We start from the raw sequence: 27,570 nt of genomic DNA on the forward strand, positions 1-27,570 counted from the left end.
AAGCGAGACAGACAACCAGTCTCAAGGCCCAGAATGTGCAACATGAAAATGATGAGTGTATCCAGACTTTCCACTGACATCTGCAGTGATACTTTCCCATGGGTGTGCAAGTGTGTGTGTGCCTGTGTGCAAGGTCGTTTGAGTGTCTGTGTGTGTGTGTGTGTGTGTGTGTGTGTGTGAGTGTGTGTGTGTGTGTGTGTGAGTTTTTGTGTGATACTGCAACCACGGAAAAAAAAAATCTCATCTCAAAATTACTCAGAAAATGGGGGAAACATGCCCAAGTCAGCAAAGTCCTCTATGTTGTAGTTGGCTGTTCCCTGGGTCGGATCTCCGGCCATCGGCAACATGTCCTACAACAAAGAGAGAGCGGCTTGAGTCCTGGCAGGTCAATTCATAGCATCAACTTGTGTGGTGTGTATGTGAGGGTAAGAGTGTGTGTGAGACAGCACGTTCATTCGTGGTATAACTGTTACCGGGGCGATAAAGTGCATAAGCTCTGGGGGTTTGAAGAGTAAATAAGAAGTGGAGTTAAGACGGATCATTATCAGGAAACAAAAAAGAGAAACAGGGACTAAACAGTTGTGAGAGCTGCATGAGCGCTGGCGACGGACATAAAGAGAGTAGTAATGGAAGACGGAGGTTATGTCAGGTCATAGATGAGGATCGGAGGCCGTACCTGGAACACCTCTGACTGACTGGACTGAGGGTGGGGGTGCTGCTCGCTGCCCTGCTGCCCGTGGTGCTGACTCTGCCACTGGGACCACACCTCTGAGGGTCTGCCCTGGAACTGAGCCCCGCTCTGACTGCCCTCCCCAGCCACATCTGCTCACAATCAGGCAAACATGCACCGTTAAAGAAGCACGCTGTGTTAACTTTTCAAACACCTCGGTAATGGGGTTCTTGATTCGGCTCGAACAAGAAAGAAGCATTAAGATTGTCCTATTTAAAGAAATTTGTACGTGTTCTTCTTTGTTTTGTACACACCCTGTTTTGACAAAAGGGGAATTTGGTGTTTGGTACTTCAAAACTCTTCTTATAAACTCAAATGCATTGAATACCAATCAGATGGCATGAGAATGGCAGAAAGTTTTCGACATTAAAAAAACCCCAAAAAAACAATTTAAAATAAAATACCTTGTTATTCATGCTAGCTAAGAAGATTCACTTTCGTGAATACATTTTCCTGTCAAAAATAAGGACAGCTTGTCAACATGTTTCATAGAACAGATTTTATATTTCACTGCATGCATACATCCTGCATCTGAGTTTGTAAATAAGACATTGCCTAAAAGTTAGCAAAGCATTAACATCCGCTCTTTTTGCACTTTCTGCCCTGCAGGAGCTGAAGCCACATCGAGACAGGACTGTGGAGAGTGATGTGTGCTAAGTGCACCGGGATAGGGCAAAGGGGGAGGGGGGGCACCACTGAGGGCGAGCGCGTACGAGATGCCAGTTTGGTGCCCGCAGGCCTGTTCTCATAGTTTCAGTGGATGAGAACGCTGTAAGGTCAGCGGCTCATTTCTTCACCCCGTTAGCTCTATGAATAGCCAACAATATCCTGCTGTTCCCATGTAAAGCCCCTCTCCCTCTCTCTTTCTCTCTCTTTCTCTCTCTCTCTCTCTCTCTCTCTCTCTTCTACATCCTTCTGTATCTTTTTCATTGCCTCCTGCCGTTTTATTTCTCTGAAACCCTCATCTTTTTCATTCAATGATTGTGTCTTGCTTTAAGTCTCTAACCATACTTCTCTTGTTCTATCTCTCTCTTCATCAGTTTTCCATTCTTCTTTTCCTTCCTTGAAGACTTACGTTGTGGGATAAATGAAGAAATCATCTCTGTAGCCTTTTGTCTTAAAGCTACATCCAGCCTTTCTTGCTGCTCCCCAGAACAAAATGAAGAACTCCGCTTATCCAGAATATTCTGTCAGTCTTGCAACATCACCAAGCGAATCTTATATGCTTTCATACACAAAGCAAACACGCGCTACCATATTTTGGAACCGAGCCTATTCTGCATATCAACACAAGCACCTCTCTAGAGATACTCAGAACAGCTGCCCTACTTCAGACACAATTTAAAAAACAGATAGTCTTAAGAATTTCAGGATTCTCAGACTTGAACAAAATTTGACCAGCAGATACCGCCAACACCGCTGATACTGAGGCCATACCCATGAGTGAGAGACAGTGAGAGATCAGCTAAACTCGTTAGAGGACAAGTTCCGCAAGAAAAGAGGCACTTCAATAAAGCCATTACAGGAGAAGGCCGAAACTGTCTGGTCTTGAAATGATATCAACGGAAAATTATTTTAGTGCTTAAATCACAAACAATAATATCATCTTCTATAAAGGGGAACAGACTAAAAAAGATCGGGGACGACAGTCTGTATTTCAATTGTTATGCGCCTTTCTGTCGTCACGTGTTTTCTACCGCACTGCATGTGGAGGAAAAAGAGAAATGTCAATCTGTTTAATGACAACACATTAAAAAAGAATTATTTGGACATGGCCATCAAATAGGTTCATTTCCAAACAGCTGGCAAAGGTCTCTAGGGGCTACAGAGCCATTTAAAATCTCATATCTAGCTTGTTCCAAAGAGGAGTTGAATTTTAATACCACCTTTTGAACATAAATTACTTTTAAAATGGACGTGCTGATCATATGTCCAAGGTGGCAGGAGCGAATGTTTTGCCCAAAGGCAACCATTCTGGAGAAATGGAGTCATCCTAGCATCCAGATGTCTCTCTCTACACGGACTCCTGCGTTGAGTTAACCTCAACGCATAAACCTCATTTAAAGCATAAAGGACATTTTCCTTACTTAACACTTTCAATAGCCGCATGCCAATAACATCATTCCATAGTCGCCCCATGAGTTGTGCGGTGTGTTGTCGATTTGGTTCACGAATTTGATAAAAGTTGCGTAAATGTGCTGGTGTTTTTCCTGACATTCTCCATGTTCCTATGTCATGCCTATGAAATTCCTCACTATCATGTGTGTAAAGTGTATGGAAACCAGATTTCCTCTTTAAGCCTGTAAGAGGTTCAGTGAATGACAGACTAATTAAAACCTACTGGAGAGACAGAGACATTATCTGGACAGAGTACAGTGACGGAAATGTAATTTCTTTTCCAATCATTCAGCAGACACTGTGATGTTGCTTTGTAGCAATGTACTCTGGGACGCACAGTCCTGTTAAATCTAACTAAAGCATTCCCAAAAGAATTTAATGCGATAAAATGTCATTCTAAAGTTCTACGAATCTGCATACAAGGGCCAAGAGGCAATGTGGGGAGACATTCCAGTTTTTGGGCTCGCCGCAGGAAACTAAAGTTGACTCATGACTCAACTTCTTAGAACTGATTAGCTGCTTGCTGCTGAAGGTAATGATCAAATAATGTGTTATTTATGTGCTCTAAATTTAGCAACAAGTTCCTAATGAGTCTGAGAAAGTGTGTTAAATCAATGGTGCCAAAATTTGCTAGTGTTACAAAAAAATCACCACTGGATTTAGTGAGACCATAAGTGTGTGTTTCACGCGTTACTCCTGAGTATGTTTACGAGCGCATGTTTACCGAGAGGACTCGTATATCAGGGCTGACAGCAGACAGTTTGATGGTACAGAAAGGTACCAGAACTCGTGGGAGGATCTTTCCCCTAAGGAGCCATAATGCAATTTGTTTCTCCACACAAGCAGTTCCTATTCTCACACTCAACTACAAATCCTATAGTGTGAATGCTTCAGCTTTTGGACCTGGAGATGTCCAAATACGACTCACATTCAAAAAGAATTTAACCATGACTGGCTCGGTTATGGGTATTCGTACGTGGTACCTTTTGTTAGATCATATCAGAATTTGTTCTTTTCTTCTCTTCAAAAGAATGTTACCCCGTTAACGCTCCTTGTAAAAGAGGTCGTTTCAGTGGTAGCTGCAAGGTGAGCTCCAGAAGGAAATCCCTGCGTGCTCATTCTGTTTGAACACGGCAGTAAACTTAGACGACTACTGCTTTATGAGCACATAACTCCATATGTGTAGTGCAAACATTATGTCTTACCGAAAGCCGTGCCGCGATTGGCCAGGTTGGAGTAAGCGTTTCCACTGGGGGAAGAGGTTGCGGGACTGGACAGGGGGCTGTATGAAGAGGGGTCTGCCTGGTAACTGTGACTGGACCCGATACCAAACGGAGAGGACTGGGCCTTATTAGACTGGGCTGGTATCTGCTGCTGTTGGAGCAGAACGATGATAATTAGTTTAACCCTCTTTGCTTGCCAGTTTCATTATGTAAATACAGCTCCAGCCTAAAGTGATAATATTGTTATCTACTATGTTATCTTTTTCATTAGTGCCGTCGCAGTCACCGTATTCATTACATGGTGAATTAAGGGCCTTAATAACTACAGCCTACAGCATGTGTATTTTTCTAAACATGATCTGTCATTAGAAAAGGAATCCGTGATGCAAAAATCATAATTCATGTTCGGCATGACAATGTAACATAAACAAAAGCAGATGATGTCAGTAAATTCCATGGTTTCACTCCACAGTACCTATCTCATGGAACAAGGGCAAACATGTAAGGAATGGTGACAGGGCACAGTGTGAAAATGATTGAAGGGTGTTGGGTAAAGTGGTTTAATCCAATATTTTTTGACCGCAAGGGGAACACATATGAACCCGTTCAATGACATTCGTGTTAAAAAGTGCTTGCACTCTCTAACACACAGATGATTTCATTTAATTACATACATGAGACGCTTTAGTTCGCGTGTGAATACCACACGCGAGTGTGCCTCAGTGACACTGACAGCACACTTAAATTAGCCGGTGAGCCGGTCCACAGAGTTCACACGCAGATCTGGATCCAATACTGGGACCCAATCAAAACAGCCAGAGGAATGTTCTGTTACGCATATGAGTTCGGCTAATGGAATCGAAGCGCCGGCGCTGTGTCTGAAGTCACTGTGGAACCAGTGGCCTTTCTCACCTGGCCAGAAAAGGGAGGCCGGTTTCCGGTCCAGGACACCTGGCCCGGGTTCAGCTGTCTGGAGATCTGAGCCAGATTTTGCCCAGCAGATGCAGACGGCTGGATGTCATTAACTCCTGGGACGTGGATCACTGATGAGCTGAAACACAAACACACACATGCACACGCTCTGTTTGCATGACAAGCGTGTTTAAATGGCTGAAACCCTGTTTTTTTTTTTTTTACTGAGAAATGCTGACAACAAGATTAATGAATCCATCTTAATAGAGGGATTATTTTTCCATCTGCAAATAAGGTTAATGAATGTGCCAAAACGGAATGCCAACCTCTGATAATATAGATTAGAATTAGCCTAGAATGGAGTTAATCCCTAGAGGGCAGATGTTGGTCTGAATAAATACAAAGGCAGAGAGGATCCAGATCTGCACCTGAAGGACTTGCTGGAGTGACCGGGCTGAAACGGACTGCCCTGGGAATACAGCTGCTGGCCTCCGGCCGTGGAGGAGGGCACCATCATTTTTTTATCAGCTGCACACAAAAACACACACACACACACACACACGGACATGCACACACGCACACACACACACACAGCACAATAAGTGAGAAAAGAGCTTTACTACCCTGTCATAAAAACCAACAAAACCCCACTATTACTATTACTGCTATCACCCAAAGAGAGATGCACAGAGAGAATACACATTATAATCACGAGAGAGCAGTCGGGCCTCAGACAGCAGCTTTGTCATAAAACGCCGGGGATATAAACAATGCTCTTTATCAGCATGAGACATACACGCCGAAGACGCGCCGCGGTAAGGAATGAGAAACTCTAGATAAATATATGAAGCCTCTTGAAACTGAAGGAATTAAACATGGCGTCTGAGCGTGTTCTGTGGAGTGTCGCCTTAATGAGGTAGAGTCCAGAGATACGCTGGAGAGAGGCAAACTACAGCACACGTGGCTGAGAGCAGGTGAGAGTCACCGAGAGGCTCTCCATAACCGCCCTTATCAGAGAGTGTAGGTTTATGAAATGTTCGTGTAAATACTGCGAAATTAGTTAGTTGCGCCATCACAATAGCACGCAGAGAGAAATTCTATAAATCAAAGAGGGTGGGGAAAAAACGGATCAGATTTCTGGACTGTAAATGAATAATCTGTATATGAATAAGACATGACCATGGAAAATAATAAGGACTCATTACATACATCCAGAGATGCCAGTGTACATGTCGGCGAAGCGTGGATCCCTCTCCTGGGAGAACAGTGACTCGTTTTTATCGATGGACTTGCCTGCCTCGTGAACTCCGGCTGGTACACTGGCCACTGGCACCTGTGGGCACCAACAGAGAGAAAAGACACCCATTATCCCACACACACACACACACACACACACTCACACATACACACACAGCCAGTCCACGAGAGGGGGTAAACAATAAAAAAAAACTCAAACGTGCCCATGCATACAGAGTGTACTGTAAATACTATTTCTAACTCGGGGCAATTGAGCGAATGCCCTGGGGTCTTCCCGACGACATCTGATCCCCCTCCGCAGCGAGCTACCTCTGACTTCATTATACCGCCATGCCCTATTTTCAGCAGAAACATCCTGTGAGAGACTGACTCTGAGATGTAGAGTAAAAAGGTTTAAAATTAGAACCGCACTCTCCACCGAGCATATGATCCCAGCTTCGGGAGGTATGAAAGCGACGTGCACTAACACTGGCTTCGATACGCTGCCAAATTCAAAAGGTGGGGTGCAGCAAGGACGGAGGGTATGTTTTGCACATTGCATTCCTTGGGCATCCTGAAACTGTTACAACCTTATGGGAGCCTCAAGAAAGGAGAGCATTCTGTTCCTGGAATATTCATCTATAGTCACATGTTCTAGGAACGCTCTTAAACTTTCACAGAATGTTAAATTGTTATGTGGTATGAATGCATGTGAGCTATATTCATCAGCTTTAGCACAGAAGTACTGACATTTTGTTTAAATTACCTAATGCATGGGACTGGGATAGTGTAATTATTCATATTTCTGGAGGCAGCTATAGATGCTATGAACACGAGAACGGAAGATTGATGTGGTAGTTTTAAGAAAATATTTTAAAAGTGAATGTTTTGAAGATCGTAAACACTCTGAAAATTAAACATTTAACAGCTGGATAATATGCTGTAATAAAGCTGAAGCCCATTTTAAGGGATTTTTAAGAAAGCCATAAACTTTAAAAATATACATTTACATTTACCATTCTCGACAGATTACAACATGTCTTCACTTTGCCTCTGACCCTAATAGAGTCTTCACCATGAATGGATTTGTTAAATGATAACAATAATAACAACTATTATTACTACTATTATTATTATTTATGTATTTGTTTGTTTATGTTAAGCTGTTTATGCGAACAACACCAATAACAGTAATAAATTCAACCGTTTAGAGTCTCTTAGTGGTCCCTGCTGCTGTTTCTTTTCTCCTGTCTTTTCCTGTTACCCACTGTTCCCTGCCTGCTAGAACACTCTCATACCTTTATAGGCCTTTAATCCATTTCTGCGTCACTTATTGAAGGCAAGCCGTGATACCATCCCATCTTGGCATATAAAAGAAGGGATTTGACTCCAGAACACATCTGCAGGTTTACTGTGGTGAATACTTTTTTCCCTCCTAAGTCTCTTTGATGAATTCCAAATGACAGCAGTGTAGCCGTCAGTGTTGCTTTAAGTGCCTGTTGCTGGTGAGAAGTGCTCTGATAAAAGTTCTCTCACTAGCTACTACAAAAACAATGATAGGCCTGATGTATCTTGGCTCGCTGGCTAACCTGCAGTAATTTGAGGACAGCTCTACTCACGACTCTTGCGATACAATGCAAAACAAGATACGATCAGCTTTGATAACGTATCGGAAAAGGTATGTGGAAAGCTACCTTTCTCCTCTAATAAGTCTTGTCGGAATATTATAAACATAAAGAGAAATTCCGACATGACACAACATTTGTGTGAGGACATCCAAATTTCCAAACTGTAGCCATTTTAACTCCTCCGAACCGGTTAATTTTTTGACTTCATAGTTCAAATTATTTTTAGATAAGACAGAGAACTGTACCTAGGGACATTAGGGAGGTTCAGTAAAATATTTCACAAATGAGTCTTTTGGTCAGGATGTTCTGGACAGCTGCTTTTGGAAATTAATTAAGAGCCTAAGTTTTGTGTGTGTGTGTTTGTGTGTATGTGTGTGTGTGTGTTCATACCTGGGACAGGTCATAAGCAGTCAGGCCATCTCTCTGATGAACCTCAAGTTCTGCCTGTTGCTGCTGCTGAAGTTGCCTGCAGTCAACATACAACAACATAAGCATACACACTACATATAGAGATCCACTGGTTACTTCAGCATGGACTCAAACATGTATTTTACAACGTCAGATGAGACAAACACACAAGAATAACATACATTACATAATCTCCCTATATATGTCACATCAACAACACAAGCTGTTTTCCAGGTTTTAGGTAATGCGGTCAGAGTTGTGCTTTGGAAGATATACATTTTGTTTCTATATATGTCTGACTGGAAACCCAAAACAGATTCAGTTTCAAAAACAACACCTGTTCAGTCTTATTATTCAGGCGAAGAAAGAAACACGACATAAATGTTAATCGTAAAGACATACATCTCCAGTGTGCTAAACGCCGATGTTAAGGGAAACCCATATGGGGTAGGAATGTTAACAGCTATGTGACTGCTTCATGCATTGTGCAACTGCATGACGGCGAGATTGCAAAGCCCTATCGAATGTGTCCCCGTCCTCGTGCACGTGGGGTCCTCAGGGCTTAGAGATGAGTGCTTCTCAGATTAGATCCAGATTTCCAGTTCATTCTTCATCCTATAGCCCTCTCACAGATTGTAAATATAACCCAGTGGCCTTCAGGTTGAGAACCGCAATGAAGCAACTGCTTCTCCTTGTGATTAATTAGCACAACTTGTCTGCACGGTCTACTCAAATGACCTCCGCTCTGACCCTGTCTGAGTTAGACATTTGATGGGGCACAGTAGGTTACTATTCTGATGTCACAACTGTTTATAGTGCAGCAATATCACATTTATTTCTTACACACATGTGGTCATTGCACTCATATTGCTTTAATAAGTGCACGATACCATTGCACCTTTTTAAATATATTGCAATTCATATTACTTTGCAATTATATTAGTAATTAGATGAGAATACAGCTCTAATGTGAGGTACAAGGCTTGTCAGATACAAAAAAAAAAAAGAAAGGAAGAATTGCATGACCTAAGCATTTGGTAAAAAATCCAAACAAAAGCCAAAAACAGATTGTAAATCTTCAAGATAACGAGTAAAAGATTTATAGCAGTAAGTCATGGAAATCCACCCTTTCACTTAGCATTTCTCTTTACGCTCTGCAGCAATTCCTTCAAAAAGCGTCAAACCCCAACAATCTTTATTCAAAATCAAGTGTAAGAAATATGATACAATATAGAAAAGGGCAGCTGTCCATTCACAGGGGGAGGTTCAATCCTGCTTATGTCAGATGGTAGATACTATTTTCCCCAGTACCAGTTCCACAATTTAAATGTAAAACTCTACAATCCTCTGTAATGAAGTCCATCTGGACAACACGCTCAAAAAAAAAGCCTTTGAAATTCAGCGAGAAGGCCTTCCTTCTAACCCTGTGAGACAGGGGTGACTTTTTCCTCTGAGGTGTTTAGACTCCCTGTTATTTGCACTCTGACTATAGCTCTCTCATTCAGTTGCATGAAGAAAACATTCATTTCACAGCATGACACATGTACAGGCTGCAGAGGACTCTGGGACTTTGCTGGTGCTCTCCTGCCACACACTGCCAGCACAACTCTCCAGAGAAGTCATTGGGAATCATTATTGTCAAGTTACACTTCCACTTGAAAGCAAAGCACTCACAGGCACTTAAAGAAACATGTCAAATGTAATTAAATACCCTTTACCAACAGAAAGAACTGCACTCCCCAAAACCCCATTATGTCAAGAGATGGTTTGATATTGTCCATAAAGGAACACAGACACACACAAACACACAAACCTACGCTCCCTCTATTCTCAACCAAACACCTGAAATACAAACACACACACACGCACACACAGTCAATCAGCAAAATTACAGTGATGGTGTGTTCTGGTCCCAGATGGAATGGGGCATTAACATGAGAGCTGGGAGCATACAGGGTCACTTGGGCTGAGGGAGGAATGAGGTGGACAGCACCCAAAACACTGGACCACATTTGAACCTTTGGAAGAAAAATGAGAAAAAAAGAGCAAAAACAACCCTGTGTCCAACTTTCCACAGAAACCTAAGCTCTCTATTCCCTCCTTTCCCCAGAACCATACTAAGGCTTGTTTAGAAAAAATGATCATGAAAATGCACAAATGATTTAATTCCACCACGGGAAGTAAGTTTCAGTCATGTTGTTTCTGTTTGGGCACTTGCCTCAAATGGCATCTGAACTGAATGAGGCCTGTGACGATAAATGGACATAGAATTGCCTGAGTCATGACAACAAGCCAGGGCACGTGATCTAACTCCTTACCGGAGCAGTTTGTGTGTGCGTGTTTGTGTGGTGTGTGTGAGAGAGAGAGAGAGGGAATAGGAAAGACAGAGAACAGTGTGTACTGACTGGGTATCTAGAACCCAGCAGGAATAGGCAGGAGGGTTTACAGATGAGGCTGTTTCACTGTCCAGCTCAAATTAAATTCAAACTCAGGCCAGGCTAGAGGGAAATCACCACATGTCTGGGGCAACTGCTGTAGTCAATACCAATCATGAGTTATTCAGTGTTATCAACTGCCAGCATATCACCTATGAGCAGGAGGTGCAAACCTGGTCTTACCAAAAAATCTCAGGCTCTACCTCTTCCTCCATGCCATGCAGTCACATTTATGATATATGCCATTTACAGCTTCAGACGCTTTTATTCCCTTTACGCACTGCTTCTTCTGTTCCCAATCACTCATTCATTCACTCATGCATTCATTTTTGTAGCCTCCTATCCTAATTAGGGTCGTGAGGTGCTGGAGCCTATCCCAGCGTTCACTGGGCGAAAGGTGGGGAAACATCCTGGACAGTCCATCGCAATGTTCTGGCCTCATGTTTTTGGTAATTGGAAACCTTATAAACTACGGATTCATTTGTTTTGTATCCCGCCATCCTTAATGGATGTGATATGACATTCAGACAATCATTTCTGGAACTATCTCCAAATGTTTCTGCTGATTTAAGGTCTGCGGCACAGGCTGGCGGTCTTTCTTGGTCTGGGGCCTGTAACTCCATCTGTCTCTGTGTCCGTCTGGAGTCTGATGTGTTAACAGTCGACTTCTTTAGCGACTGAGCCTGTGGTGCCATCTGTCTGCTTGGAGTGTAAGGTGCTAAATGCTTGTGATTCTCCGGACTCTGATGTGTGAAGTATGTGTGCTTGCGTTCTAAGACACTCTCTCCCTGTTTATCCTCAGCCGAGTCATGAACAGGGCCAGCGGTTTCTGGATTCTGTCCAGTTGATTAGCAGGGTTATAAATGTGACCCCGTCTTGGCACCGGTCCATTAGAGGTCCATAAACCCTCCCGAGACCGCATTCCTCTCCCCTCGTATACCCCTGTTGCTCCTGCGAGTTTCGTGGAGTCAGGTGATATTATTTTTCACTTAGTCCAAACTAAACAAGATGCGTGGAAGAAGGAGGTACCTCTGTGTTTTTCACAACGTCCTACTGTTACGACACACGAACCTCAACCGCATGATCCTGCAGTTTACAAGCAAACCGTAAAGCATTACAGAAACACCTAGCAGCACTATCCAGTCTGTAATTCTAATTTATGAAATAATACAACTCTGTATCGGAGAGGACATAAATAAAACATGTCCTATTACATTTTGTTGTGTCCACAGAGCGTCTTTCTCTACAGGAGCTGTCGGAAAACAGCTTTATGAAACACCAAGGCCTAAACCCTCAAGGCAAAGCCGTGAAAAAAAAAACAAAAAAAAAAAAAAAAACCTCTTTCAGTAAAAGAAAGGCAGCCTACATCAAAACAAGAAAGCACAAAATGTGCAAGCTCTAAAAGCGCTGATCTAAAAAAAAAAAAAAAAAGACTTTAGTTTTATGTCTACTAAAAGCCCAAACTCAGACGCCCTCAGTATGGAGCATAAACACGCAATCTATCAGAGAATGAAGGCCTCTCTTTCCAGAGTGTACCATTCCAGTCGACTCCCACTCAGTGTGGGGTCAGGAGTTTGGGATAATTCCCTCATTTCTGGGATAACAGTGCTTTGATGGATCTTTTCCATTCTTATCTCCCCCTCTCCTTTTGTCTCCCCCTCTCTCTTTCTCTCTCTCTCCCTCTCGCACACACACACACACATACACGCACATACACACAAATACAATCTCTGATGTAACCCGTACCTCACACGCATAAACACATTCAGACCCCGCATGGAGGCATGTGTATCATGCTGTGAGCTCCCTTAGCTGACCCAAACAGAGACTGAGACTCCGCGGCCATGCAGACGTGATAAATGAGCTTAATTCAGTATGAGCACTCCATAAATCTGTGGAGTGTCAGTGGTGCATTCAACGCCCGCCGTTATTTGTTTCTAGTCATAAAGCTCATTGGCTTCTCATCACACACATACACAGCCGCACACCACGCGAACACACACAATGCACAATCACACACACACACACACACACACACACACACACACACATGCACACACTAAACACGAGGGAGTTTTTACGCTGTAAATGCAGTTCGTTTGCTATGTTATTGCTTCCTTTTTAAATAGTTATGAGAGCTGGCCAAAAGAGAGAAGGATGTGATCTATTTATAGTCGCACTGGAGTGGGTGAACGGTAATTAAAACATGAAGTTGTGGAATACTGCCCTGTGTTGAAAAGAAGGAAATGGCCCTCTACAGTTACAGTCACGTCTCTTAAACGCTGAGCGCTACATCAAACGACCAGGCTACCTCTCCGCTTCCAACTTCAACATCACCTCGTCATACCAGCTCTAGGTCCAGGGGGCGCTAGGCGCTAGGCTCTAGGGTCAGCATCCCTGGTCCTTACAGTTCGCCGGTCCTTAGTTTCCTTTCATCTGATGTCCAATTTGGGGATAAACAACAAAAGCCAAAAAAAAAAAAAAAAAAAAGAATTCCACACATGGTATGAGAGATGCTTGAGTTTTAGCTGTTGTTTTCGTTCTCTGGTTTGCTACTTAAAGTGCCTCCTAGAGGCAACAGCGGGGGGGAAATGATCTAGGTTTAAAAGCAGAGCGAGATGGGCTGCGACATGTACGCACACCTGCAGTTCATATTCCACTAACTGAAGCACGGAATAAGCAACCCATCCACTGTGGCACCGGAGGGACCAAAGTCAACATGGGCCTGCTTTTAAGAGGGATCTTCAGTGACTGCCGAGGGAACACGAGGACAGAATTTTTAATCACGCCGGCTACTTCCCCACACACCTTGTAACAACGTGTAAATCACAAGTAGGTAAATATTATTTGCCAGATCTGGACAGGTAAAGGGAGAATGCGCCACAATCTTTGGTTCTTGGCCCGCATAAACACGGGGCCTTGCGGGGTTCGTGGCGTGAACTTTTCAGCTCGTCGCAGGGGTGCACGCGACTGGCGTCAACGATGACCGTTTTTTTTTTTTTTTTCGATGTACCAGTCAGAAAATAAAAGAACAATCAGACCAAGGCTGAAACGTAGATGTTATTTAGTCAGAGGAAGCAGCGAACACACAGCAGATTTTGAGAATACGTCAGACTGAAGAGGCTCTCTGACTAATACTTATACCACAAAAAAAAAAAATCCTTGGGAAAATGCAAAATGCAATGAGTCGGTCCACAGAGACCCTGTATTTTTGTTTGCTCTACATGGAGGGGAGTTACTACAATGGAAGTGAGCATGGGAAAGATGTTGAGACACACAGACAGACGCAGACAAACAGAGAGAGACTAAGTGTGGGAAAGAGAAAGAGAAAGAGAAAGAGAGAGATTCATACTTGACATTTGTGTTGGTACAGATGATGTATTCAATTTCATCAGAGTAGGGATTCTGGAAAGTGAAGCTGCTGGTTCTGATAAGCATCCACTCGCGATTCTTCATGCGGAACCTGTACATGACTGATAGAACTTGGCCTTTCAACTTCACCACCTAGAAACAAAACAGAGAGAAGAATATTAACAACATCATTTACTTTTCTGAACGGAGAGAACCCAGAACCTCATTACAAATGAATATTCTTTTCATTGCGTGATTAGATAACCAGTGAGATGTCTGGTAACATTATATGCATCAAAACACTTCTTAGATTCCACTCAATGCTCTTGCTATAATGAGAAAAACACAAGTGGTCTGTTCAGATTCATAGCGCAGATACGCAACCCTTCAAATCAGCAGCAGTCACCCTACTGTAAGGAAGACTGTAACCACCAGAGCCAGCAGTCAACGCTCTTACAGCCCTGTTAAACTCCACACTCCCTCCACAGTCTGACCGCAGCTGTCAATCAAACGGTCGTACGCCCCCCCCCCCCCTTTGGTTTTAAAGTAGCATTAAACATTTGGGGGAATGAATCTCCATTCAGAAACTGTAGAGAAAATCCTATCTGTGTTAAAACAGAGGAATTCTAGAGCTGGAGGAATAGCTTCCATAAACACACTGGACTCCTCACTGTACTTCTCGGTCTGTGGAACCAAGGGGGAAAAGAAAACAGGGTCCTCATTCTTAGAAGTGTACACGCTGTCTGTACAGAGAGGAAATGGATGTTGTTTTTGGCAAGGTAAAGGCACGTTTCCTGGATTATCAATCTTACGGGTTTTTTTTGGGGGGTTTTTTCAAAGGAGACAAAGGTCCTGACAAAGGCCCCGGTCCTGAGAGAGATACACAGTTATTTCAAAGCCTCTCCCTTCCCTCAGAAGGCCCCGCAACTGTTAATGTAAACGGTTCACTGGTCAGGACGGACCAGTGTCCATCGGAGAGGAGCTCAAGAACAATAGGGTTGGACGGGATCCCAGATCACGGTCTTTATAAATCTATTTCCTCAGGACATATCCAGGAGTGGCTCTTCTACTGCACTTCTGTTTAACAACACACTGAAAGTAAAGAGGACGAGGGTGTGTTTCCAGTAGTCCAGATATCATAACCGTTCCTAGCTATGGTCAACCTTCCTGTGTTACAAAGGCCCACCACCCTATTGTATGTTTCAACTCAAACTCCAGCTGAAAGCCAAGCAAAACATGCCTCCCCTACTTTCTGCTGTAGGGGAGACACTCGCTCTTTATCATCTGTCAGTCTGTGTTTCACTTTCAGTGTCATATCTGGAAGACAGACACTGGAGAAGTTGGAGAGCAGGTGTACGTGCCTGGGAGAGGGCAGTGTCTGTGTGTGTGTGTGTGTGTGTGTATGTGTGTATATAGACACACATGAATGCATATGGGATTTCTCCTGTGTCTAAAGGTCCAGTTATCACAAGGTATTTTGAATGTCTGCCAGAGAGTCTTTAATCCGTCAACAGATGCATTCTGAAATATCTCTGCGACCTGTCAACCAAGGTCTTCTCTGTATCACTCTGGTGCTGGGGGGGGTGGGGAGAGGTCACAGAGCTTTGGAGCTGCTGAGTGTGATGGTGTGGAGCACAGTTCTCTGAAATGGAGATGTGGGAATTCCACAAAACTCATCCCTGGTCTGTCCAGCTGAACGTGCCCACTGCCTGGAAACAATTCATCATCAGCTCACAACAGTCACAGAATTACACTCATGTGATACTGAAACACTCATCTGTAATCACTGCTGAGTGAGAACTGGAGAAAGAAAGAGCAAGACCGACAAAGCCGAGGACAGACAGGAAAAGAGAGAGAAAGAGAGAAGAGGGATACCAGGAGGAGTGCGACATGTTGTGAGAGCTTTAATTAGCTGGTTCTGCCAGACAGATAAAAATGTGTTCAAAAGGAGTACTGCAATAACCGCCAATCCTGCCTCTGGCTGTAAAAACAAAACACTTCTTTATAGCTGTAGTACGCCGTGTTACACGTCGAGAGGGGGAGAACTGTGCGCAGAGAGGTCCTCAGCCTGAAAACACATACACTGCCCTAAAGGGACATGCATGCCACAAATCTCTCGCCATCCATTAGCTGCAGCACAGAATGATTATCGCTCATTAGCCTATAACAAGCTCTGAGCTCACAGACAGCTGACAGACAAAGGTGAAGTAGTCAAACCTGTTGACAATGTGTAGTGCTGGGTTTACCGGCTGATGAGGTCAACACAAAAGCACAGCCGGATGACAAACCGAGCGATGAATTGACTATCGGTTTCGGTGTGATTAATTACGGCCTACCTGCTGAAAACTCTCTCGTAGGTGACTCTGATCTTCCGGATGACAGAATTCCAGGATGTCTTTACCCAAGAGGTCCTGTAAAAAGGGCCAGGAGACCAAATTAATGAGCAGTTATTCACAGGCTAAAAAAAACACACAGCTGATCCATACTGCCACTGATAGGAAGAGCAGCAAACATAACTACAAATGTACTAGACCAAGCTCAGAGAATACACATGCCTTCAGCATGAATACACTCAAAGTAAATAACCACCTGCCCACAGAACTGAGTCATAAATATAAACAAACACAGCATGAAGTCAGAAATGAAGCTTTATTATTGAATGCTAGTCATTAGTGCTCAAAATAACATGCTCATATTCTCGTTTTAGAGACTTACTTTGTATTAGCAGTGATAAACAACACGTTATGAACTTACAGTCATGTGCCTCTACTAAGAGTATGCCACTAAAATGGACCCACTAACTTTGTAGCCTATAATTCGACAAGCTTTTCTGTGCTTACTATGCTCAGACAGGCCTGACATATCGATGCCAGATACTGAGAGCCAATAAGAATCAAGTGTTTCGAGAGAAAAGTATGCACCTGGGGCTGGTAGCCAATCACGTTGATGCAACGAGGATCGACAAAGGTGATAATGCCATCAGAGTTGTGACGGGAGAGGAATTCTGTGGGCACAGAGAGTCCATTCATATCCATGGAGACGGGGGAGCTGGTGACCTGGTCACAAAACGGACAGTTTGATATTAAATTAAAAAACATACTGTCATACCGACACATTTTGTTGCAAAATTGTTCCAGTTCACCTTGCAGTCAGACAACGTTGTCATCATTCCCAGCACACATTCAAACATTCACAGTATGAGTGTAAAGGCATACATACAAAAGTTAGAGAAATATCAAACAGTTGTTGGGTTCTGTACTCTTAGAACAAAACGTTCTGAATTTTCCTCTTCTTAAAATTTTCTTCTTTGTTTACCCATGTGTAGATGTTTAAAGATGTTTGGCTTGGAAAATTGTGATCAGTTGAGATGTTTAGCATTAGGATCCAATTGTTTTCTTTCTTAAGTAGCTCTGCTGTTGTACCAAACTGTGATCAACAAAGACACGTAATGCTTCATCTCCATCTCAAAGAGACACGCTCCCGTTTCTCCCGTCACTCCCGTCGTCTGTGACTGCTGTAAACACTGGAATCACTGAGGTACTTTATTTGTAATGATCCTCTGTTTTTTTTCGCCACCCACTTAAATGAGCTCGACGTGACGCGTCCCAGGAACGTGAAGAGATCAACGACTTCTGCGTTTTGATGCAGAAATCAATCATTAACGATTGCGGATTGTGACAGGTTCTGCACAAATCCGCCGTAACCTCTTGCTTTTTTATTTTATCACATCACGCTGCAAGTTGTTTTGATTAAGCCACTTAAGCAACACAGAAACCTCATTTCTCATTATCCACGTTTTGTTTTTTTGTTTTTTTTGTTTTTTTTAATTTTTGTTTCCCTGGGATTAAAACCGCGTAGGATGCGCGACCTGTTTATTTGATTGTTTTTACACGTTTAGACAGCGACATGCCATCCTTTGTTTGTAGACAGGATCTGTATTCAGAGAATTGGCCTTTTATATATTAATACCAACATTTGATTTTGTCTCTATGTCGCATAAATCTACCATTCACATCTCCGCATAACGCTGTAATGGTCTGTGAGACCATTACAAACACAACTCCAAATATGTCCTAATGATCCCCGAAGACACACTGACACTGCATAACAAACTCACACAGCGCACCCTCTACAGGCTCTGTTCTTGTCTTCTGAAGCAGCGGTAATGGATAAAGCAGCTCCTAGAACTCAAACATCTTTCAAAAGTTTATCACAAGCTCATAAATGCAAGGACTCTCAAATGAGCACTTAATCTTTAGCCTCGGTGAAGGCAGAACTGATGAATGCCTCTAAGTGAGGTATTCCAGATGAAAGCCTGCGTATTCTACCTGTCTCATCCATAAACTTAATCTCACAAAAGAACTTCTCCCACAGCCTTCACGGAGCTGGACACACGTAAACATTCACAGCGGGCATGAGAGTACCACACCAGTCATCTCTCATCAGTTATCTCTTTCATAATCAGAGTTTATAAGATCTGTATTCTGTAAACACATACGTGAACACACACACACACACACACACACACACTGACAAACACACACAGACACACACCTGGAGTCTTCCGATTGCGACCAAGCAGTATTTGCTGGTTTGGCCTGCCTCTGTATCCTCTTCCGGAATTGTCATGCCTGAAACAGATACAGAGCCGTTACACATTGAAAAATATTTACCATGTGTGCCTCCACTAACCAAACGCCAATCAAATTGAGTGGTCAAAACAACATCACTACTACCACTGGTTTAAATCATTTGTGCTACGTGAAGCCATACCGGGGCAGGGAACAGAAAGACAACAATTAAAGATACGCAAAACAGTTTTCAAACTGTTTTGTTTAAAGCCATCTGCTACACGTTCTTGTTTACTTCAATTCCAAGAAATGTTTGGATTCATATTGGACACTCTCTACACAATGACAAATAATGAGAGCAGCGTAAGTTCCAGCGTGGGGTAAAGTTATTATTGAGAGGGGTCTGAGTTATCGTGATTCATTTTTAATGACGCTCCAAGTTTCAGATACAGGCACATCTCACCCATTACATCAATTACGACATCGATTCATCAGCAAAAGCCCTCTGAGCTCCACACTGTCAATCAACTGAGTGTCATAGGCTGACAGTGTTAAAACTTCAGAGTTTAGTCTACTCCAAAGATCCTGAAGCTAAGGTCTGTGTGCCTGACTAAGGGTGATATTCCGTTCTCACTAAATAATAACAAAAGGACAGAAGAATGTAAAGAAGAAACAACCACACGACATTCTAATGAAACCAAATCAAACCCAGTGTTAAATCTGCAGGCAGTTTAGGGAGATTGAGATTAAACATTTGGTTCTGGTGAAAACAAGTGTCCTCAGACAAGTTCAGTCATTTAAGTTTGATCGTCCACCTTCCAACACTTTATTTTTAAACTGTTCTCATCCAATGATATAGGATCCAAAAAGAGATAAACCTTAAACCAACATTTCCTTAAACAGACTGTTTTCTTTTTTAACACGCAAAAAAGGTGGTCCTAGGGAAGTTTTGTAATTCTCCTGTCCAAGGAATTACACACAAGCAGATTGTGCTCAATTACTAGTAAAATGTACATTTGTTCAAATTTAATTTAACAAGTTCCAAGTCAAGATAACAGCACGCACCATGACCATCTGTATTGTACCAAGAGCCTCATCAACCCAGCAAGAATTACAGTGAATTGCAATTCTGACCTGTATATTGCTCAGATTGTCTGGCAGAAGAGTAACTCGGTACAGCAGATATAATGGGAAGCAACATCAATCATTAGCCACATTCCGGCTGATACACGACAGTAAGCAGCAATCTCCTAAAATGAAGTTGGCCACAACACAGTGGTAAAATTCCATTCAAACTGCTTCTCATTAGCATTCAAGAGAACACGTTGAGAACATTAGAATGAGTTTCTAGCCTTCCATCTGCTCCCTGTAGTCATAATGGGGATTTTTACAGATGGGGCAATGCTCCGTGTTGTACCAGGCATGTTATTTTTGTTCTGTTAACTAACAATCAGGAAATTTACCCATGTGTCATTAATCTGCACATGCCTGAAACCTGTTTATGTGAGAACTGGAACAAAACATTTCCTGAAGATTAAGAAAGTAGGGGATTTGAGTTCACGCTGCAAAATTCGGCAAGTGTTGCTCAACCGTTTTGGTCCAGGCACCTGGTGATGCTGGGGTGGGAATTCCAGGCTGGAGAGAGCCTTATGTGCCCCTGTCAAGTACAGGAATCCAATTCCTTGTCTGTCCTCTCACCGCCATCTCCACAAAACGTAACAGCAAATTCCACAGCACACCCCGTGAGAACATACACACTCACACATGCCCACATACACGCACGCACACACACATACACACATATAAGCCCTATCTGACATGAAAATGCACACACACACACCCAAGCCATATCTGAGGTTCAGGCACTGAATGAAATGAAAACGTACACGTGCACACACAGACACACACAGACACACACACACACACACGCACACACACGCACACACACGCACACACACGCACACACACACACGCACACACACACGCACACACACACACACGCGCGCATGCACACCCAAGCCCTATTTGAGGTCGAGGCACTCTAAGCATGTTCTCCTGAGTGACTGAGAACGGGGCTATCAGTGGATGGGATCAGAGACAGACAGAGGGGACAGCTGCAGAGCTTTAAGGGCTGAGACACAGTAAAGAGGGCATTTAAGCTGGAAATACCTGCTGGGGGCCAGGCTTTGATGTAGCCAGTACAGTGTACCACTGAGTACTGAGCCTCGCCTTCTTTAGAGGGTCCCAGACCGTTCCTAGAAACAGAGATAGAGACAGAGAGAGAGACAGAGAGAGAGAGAGGGAGGGAACATTAGGGTCACGCGAGGACTATTATTTCAAGAGGACATGTGTCATGGATTGTATACAGCATGGCGGAGTGTTTGAGTGAAGGAATGCAAGTTGAGACATTTCTCCCCCATCATACAGTGAAACAGCAGGTTCAGACAGTCAGTCAGCTACAATCCATTTATCACCTCAGTATGCGCAAAAGCCAAAGCATCTGACAGTTCCTATGTCATATTTACATACGAGGAAAAGCACATGTAATAGTCCCATCGATCAAACACTTGATATCTTCATCTAACCCCTCCATCTCAACAGCCAGAGGTGGGTGCATTCCTACGCTGTCACGAAAAGTACCCAAAAACACATATCATACAACATTTACTCTGCTAAAGGACAGGTTTGACATATGAGGGCTATGGGGTTAAATGAGACAGGGCAAAGGTTAAACACAGCAAAGAACGCTTCAGAGAACACTACAAGAACTGTTTTCTAGGAAAATAAGAAAACCTGAAAGAAAGAAAAGCATGATAAAATAGAAAATAATCGTAATATGGTTCTAAATCATTGTACATAGTTGTACAACAGTTACGTAACATGTTAAACAGAAAATCCTCATCACCGATTGGTCAACTGATTTTAACGGGCCTCAGTATGTCCAAACACTTGTCCAGTCATTTAAGAAAACCTGCCGCATTCGCCCACTTTTTTCGGATTTAGAATTTTAGACATGACCGAAATTTAGGAGTGGTCCAGACGACAGAGAGAATTTTAATAAATATATAAAGTTTGCATATATAAATCACATTTCAAAATGTGTAATAATATTACGATTATCCCGTTTGACAATGATATTTCACAACTTTACTCTTCTGTGTGAATAATGATTTAAGGTGTATTAACGTAACAATATTATTAAGGTTAAGCCGACAACTGAGGTGACTATATAACACGACAATACGAGACCGACAGAGGTCCTTTTCTATAGCATGCATTCTCCCTTCTGGCTCTGTGATGGAGCCCTCCCCTTAACTCACTCCCATTGCAGTCAAGGACTACCTTTCTTTGGCGAGAGCTTTCTCTAAATCCAATTTCATATCAATCCATTTCTTCCTCGTTTCAGTGATGGTACCAGCCTCAAGTGACGCTGCATTAACAACACCAGTGAATTTCTCTCCATTCCTTGGCTTTAACATGTCTTTTAATTCCACTACTGAAGCTGTTAAAAATGATATGTATTCGTTTACTGGTCTCTGAAGTCAAGAATTCAATCTCTGAGCACATAAAGTTCTTTTTATTCTTGGGTGCCTTTTTTTTTTTTTTTTTTTTTTTTTACAGACTAGACTTCCGGATAAATGGGCTTTTTCGGGGCGTCAATTATGCTCATTTACAATTCTCATGAATGGAGGCTCACTCTCTGAAAAGGTGGCATTCATCATTTTTACGTGGTTCGTTTATGACGGTTTTCTGAAGTTAGGAGCATTTGCTGAATCTGAGATGGCAAAGTCGCATGAGCCCACCTCACGAATGAAGTACGAAAAAGTTAAGATAAAAAGACAAAAGTGTTCTCGACTGAGGCCCAGTATGTCCTGGTTCAACCTCCCTGTGATGCTGTGTCGCCCTGACAACGCGTTCAATATCTTTCACAGCTTTGATCCACTGATGACATTTTTTTTATCACGACACCTTTCTCAGTTTGGTCCCATTTTCATAACGCTGTTTAAAGATCACGCTGCTAACAATATTATAGAGCAGAGCACCACCCCAAATATTACATTTTACACTTCAATCATTTTTAAAATACTTTGTAATTTCTCAAATTAAGGTTTTAAACATAATTTCACCCTCTGAGACCACCCGGCATGAACTGGGCATTTCAATTTGCAATGGTTCATCACAGCACATATCTCTTAATCAAAAACAGAAACTTTGATGGAAAACGCACAGCCAAACACATCTTTAGATATTTTTCACAGTATTTAATCTGAAACAGCACACACAGCATTGTGGGAAATCAATTTTCAAGCTATCTACACAAAAGTAGAGTCTACTCGTTGGTCAAGAGAGACAAACACACACACACGCGCGCGCGCGCACACACACACACACGCTCACCTGTATCTCTTCCTCATGTTGGACAGCCGGTTCAGAGAAATGTGATCTAGAGGAGCATTGCCACATCTGAAGAAGAGAAGAAAACACAGCGCTAATGGTTCATCCTTTCACGTCCTAACAAAAAAGAGATACAAAAGCTTCCACTGTTCCACTGCGTCAGGGTCGCAGTCCGAGTCAGACGCGCCCAAATCCAATGCCGCGTGACCGGGCTTGTGCTGCTTTTCTTGTAAATCAACTACGTATGGTCTCTGGTCAGCTGTAGAGCGCGCACACCTGCTACCCAAGGAAAAAAGCAGCATCGAATTAAGGAGATGAAAACAAAAAGCAGCAGGATATGGGCAGTCCTGGGCTCAGATTGGATGCCCCTACTCCAAAGCATCATGGACCGGTCAGGTGGACACAACAGTGGTCCTCCCTCAGCTCTGGCAGACTACTCAGCTACAGGACTGTATGTTTAGACTGTGGAACTTACAGCGGATAGGCAGGTACCCATGGGATTCTGTGTGTGTGTGTGCGTGTGTGTGTGTGTGTGTGTGTGTGTGTGTGCAGTTCAGAGGGACAATGGTCAGAACATAAGATTTAAATGACCGTGAGCTGGACTTGCTAACCGACGGCGCAGAAGCTGAACGATACGAAAAACCGACTCTTCTGAGTGTTTCACAGCACGGCCGTGTCGCGCGTCTAGCTGGTGTATCAGAAATTGTCCGAGAGCATCAATTCAAAATCATTTTGAAATTCTAGTCATGTAGTGAGTGAGGGAATATTAAATAATGCATTCATAGCTGAATCAAGCACCACAGTACGTAACCGAAGTCTCATATGTAAATGAAAATGTCCTTCCTTTGAGGAAACAACTTTGGTTATGAGGTAATTGCTACAGAGACAATTTTCGCAATAGCTTATGATAAACATGTGCCAAATGTTTCTGATCTGTCTTCCTAACCTAATAACAGCTGAGCAGACAGGGATAATTTTAGCCGTAGGAATGTACTTCCATCACGATCACTTCCATTACACTTGGCAATGCAAAGCTGCCTTTCTCCTCTCTCCACATGCACGAGGTTGTTCAGCGTTCATGAATGTGAAGCATGCTTCCTTTAAGTCCGCAAGATGAGTAAAACCAGAGATGCTGTCCCGAAAGGCCAGGCACGCTGTTTAATGAGTTCAAGTTAAAACATTACATAAACTTCGCTGGGCCTAATGACTTCACAGTCGTAAGCATGACTATGATGTTTTTGAAGGACTCCGTTTGCACTCAACAGCACGTTCCCCTGGACTGCTCTATGACTCTCCGAGTCGAGTATCAGACATTTCCACTCTGACACCCACAAACAAAAACATACGCACGCATGCTTACATACACACACACACACACACTCACACACACTTTCAATTCTTAACGTTCACATATCCCTCATAACAAAACGTTGTCAACTGTAATCAAGTGTTTCGTAGTGTTGAGTGACGGCTGGCGACTTCACTTGCAGGACACTAAATTCATAACATGTTTTTTGCATTTATCAAAATGGACATTCAAAACAAAATCAGGAAATCTGTCTCATTCTTTGCCGTTAAAAATAGACTGGTCAAAAATGTCCAATTTTCCATCCAAGCAACTTGACAAAGAAAACTACCTCTTTACAATTTTTGGGGGGCACCACAGGAATTTAACTCTAAATTCTAAACATCTGGTGAGCAAAACAACAACCCAAACAAAGTAATTCTGGTGTCTAAGCAACAAAGAAAGGTAACTGTTTTCTGGTGGAGATTTACTTAAAAGTAAACTAATTTCTTTCCTAAGATTCGATCAGATAAGATGGCAAACAGAGCAATGATGTCATGTGTCTAAAGAGAACCTGGCAGGTTTTGTAACCTATTCATTACACAAACATTGTTATTAACCACACAGCAATACGCCCGGTGGCCGATTTATTAGGTATGCCGGCGCTTTCATAACACTGGATTGCTCCTATAGTCATGTGCTAATGGCTTGCTACATAAAACAGGGAGACAGACAGACATCTATGGATCAATCACATTCCAGATGGATAATCAAATACAAGTCATGGAAATGACTGCATGTGGTGCGATTCTGGGTGTCAGACAAGGGTTTCTGTGTCTGGGATACAGTCGTCCTTCTGGACTTTTCACGCACGATAGCGCCTGGAGCTAACCACCAATGCACAACAAACCCAAAAAATATTCAGTCATCAGCAATCCTGCAGAAACAGCTTGTAGACCAAACAGCTCAAAAGAGAATGGAAAGAACTGTGAAAGCAAACAAGGGGGGCCAAAACAGGAGAAGAACTGTGTGGTAAAAGACAATTGGGCAAAAGGGCATCTCAGAGCTTGGACGGGCTATGGTAACAGTGGGTTACACTCTTGTCAGCTGAAAACAAGAAAGAGTGACTCCTCACAACATCCAACACAGCTGAGGAGTGGGGAAAAAAAGATCATCTACTCTGATGGATCTGCTCATGAGTCCATGGATCCGTCCTTCCTGATGTCAGTGGTACAGACTGGAGATGGTGGTGTAACGGTGTGGGAAATGTTATCTCGGCACAGGATCGTTCCCTTGACGCCGGCTGGGAAACGTTTGAATGTCATAGCGTATCTGTACATTGTCGTGGACCAGGTGTATTCCTTCATGGTCACAGTTCAGCCTTTGTCAACATAATGTATCATCTTGCAATGCATGGATCGTCTCAAAAATTGTTCCAGGAACATGACTGGGAATTCACTTTACTTGATTGATTTACTGTGCACTCCCATTATTTCAATCTAATAGAGCACCTTTGCGATGTTGGTGGTAAAGTTGAGCAGTCTGCGAGAGCTGTGTGATGCAAAGCATCAGCACGGACTTCCATCTCTACGGACCGCTTCTGACAACTTGTTCACTCCACGCCGCAAAGAATTCAGCTGCACAGAGTGGCCTGGTCTGGTTCTAAATTGGCACGCCCAATAAACTGGCAACTGAATGTGCACTTCTATACTCTAGGTGTGGTTTTTCGATTAGGGTTTTGTTAAAAATGCTGTTCTGTCAGTCGCGGTACTAAACATAACAATGTTGTTTAGAAGTGGTCAAGACTGGAGGAAAAAAAGAGGGCTTAGCATGACCAGTCGTTATGAGGGCGGGATTACGGATCATCCAAATCATTATTCGGAGTTTGTGAAAGCAAAAAAAGTACTTTCAGCGAAAGTATTACGGCCAACTGTAACCATTCTGAACGTTTTAAAGAGCAACTGAGTTGCAGTCAGAGCAGTCACAAAACCCCCGTTACCAAACCAGAGCTTTGATACCACGCCGTCTCTGTCCGTACCTCATTCTGCAGATAGAGCCGTCTCTGTCCGTACCTCATTCTGCAGATAGAGCCGTCTCTGTCCGTACCTCATTCTGCAGATAAAGCCGTCTCTGTCCGTACCTCATTCTGCAGATAGAGCCGTCTCTGTCCGTACCTCATTCTGCAGATAGAGCCGTCTCTGTCCGTACCTCATTCTGCAGATAAAGCCGTCTCTGTCCGTACCTCATTCTGCAGATAGAGCCGTCTCTGTCCGTACCTCATTCTGCAGATAAAGCCGTCTCTGTCCGTACCTCATTCTGCAGATAAAGCCGTCTCTGTCCGTACCTCATTCTGCAGATAAAGCAGTCTCTGTCCGTACCTCATTCTGCAGATAAAGCCGTCTCTGTCCGTACCTCATTCTGCAGATAAAGCCGTCTCTGTCCGTACCTCATTCTGCAGATAAAGCCGTCTCTGTCCGTACCTCATTCTGCAGATAAAGCCGTTTCTGTCCGTACCTCATTCTGCAGATAAAGCCGTTTCTGTCCGTACCTCATTCTGCAGATAAAGCCGTTTCTGTCCGTACCTCATTCTGCAGATAAAGCCGTTTCTGTCCGTACCTCATTCTGCAGATAAAGCCGTTTCTGTCCGTACCTCATTCTGCAGATAAAGCCGTTTCTGTCCGTACCTCATTCTGCAGATAAAGGAGCGTCTTGAGCCCATGCACATTCTCATGGAAGACTGCTGGCCCTCTTTTTTTACAGTTCCAGTCTTCAGATCCAGGATCCGACCTGCGAGCGAAGCAAAGAGAGCGTGTTATCGAAGAGAATCTCACTTTACTTTTCAGACACGCCAAGTCTGCAGGAGCACTTCAGTAAATCATTCACTTTACAAACATGTAATAACCTTATCAGACTTTTTGGGATCATTAAAACATTGAAATATATAGCACATACAGATACACACAGTAGAGCAAAAGAAAACCCCCCCCCCCCCCCCAAAAACATGGCCATTACTATGGGACTCAGGGACACTTGACGGGGTGTTAAGTAGGACAGACGTACAAATGTGGCCTAATCAAATTAGTCAGAAATCAAAATATCTTACTCTCTCGATCACTTTAATGGATACAGGGGAATAAAGTTCCACACAACGAACAGAGTTTCCACCAAAACAAATAGTTGTGATGGAAGTCACAGCATGAATCAGCTTCTTGTACATCGGTGGATTCTCAGATAGCATGACCTAAGCACAAAGCCATCTCAACAAACAAATTATCTAG

The 27,570-nt window shown here is 43.1% G+C and overlaps 1 protein-coding gene across 1 annotated transcript in view; it reads right to left on the reverse strand.

Moving 5' to 3' along the window:
• Positions 1-247: 247 nt before the first annotated feature.
• The window catches only part of arnt2 (aryl-hydrocarbon receptor nuclear translocator 2), a 40,719-nt gene continuing 13,396 nt past the window's right edge, over positions 248-27,570 (reverse strand). The window contains exons 6-19 of the mRNA XM_030794404.1: positions 26,977-27,079; positions 23,011-23,076; positions 20,782-20,867; positions 18,596-18,672; positions 16,963-17,097; positions 16,378-16,452; positions 14,043-14,194; positions 8,238-8,313; positions 6,193-6,316; positions 5,412-5,511; positions 4,984-5,122; positions 4,054-4,219; positions 677-825; positions 248-350 (exon numbers count right to left, since the gene is read on the reverse strand). Of these exons, the coding sequence (XP_030650264.1) occupies positions 252-350; positions 677-825; positions 4,054-4,219; positions 4,984-5,122; positions 5,412-5,511; positions 6,193-6,316; positions 8,238-8,313; positions 14,043-14,194; positions 16,378-16,452; positions 16,963-17,097; positions 18,596-18,672; positions 20,782-20,867; positions 23,011-23,076; positions 26,977-27,079 (1,547 nt within the window). The 3' untranslated portion in view covers positions 248-251. The remainder of the gene's footprint in view (positions 351-676; positions 826-4,053; positions 4,220-4,983; positions 5,123-5,411; positions 5,512-6,192; positions 6,317-8,237; positions 8,314-14,042; positions 14,195-16,377; positions 16,453-16,962; positions 17,098-18,595; positions 18,673-20,781; positions 20,868-23,010; positions 23,077-26,976; positions 27,080-27,570) is intronic.

Source organism: Chanos chanos, chromosome 2 (assembly GCF_902362185.1).
Source record: "Chanos chanos chromosome 2, fChaCha1.1, whole genome shotgun sequence".
NCBI lineage: Eukaryota > Metazoa > Chordata > Actinopteri > Gonorynchiformes > Chanidae > Chanos > Chanos chanos.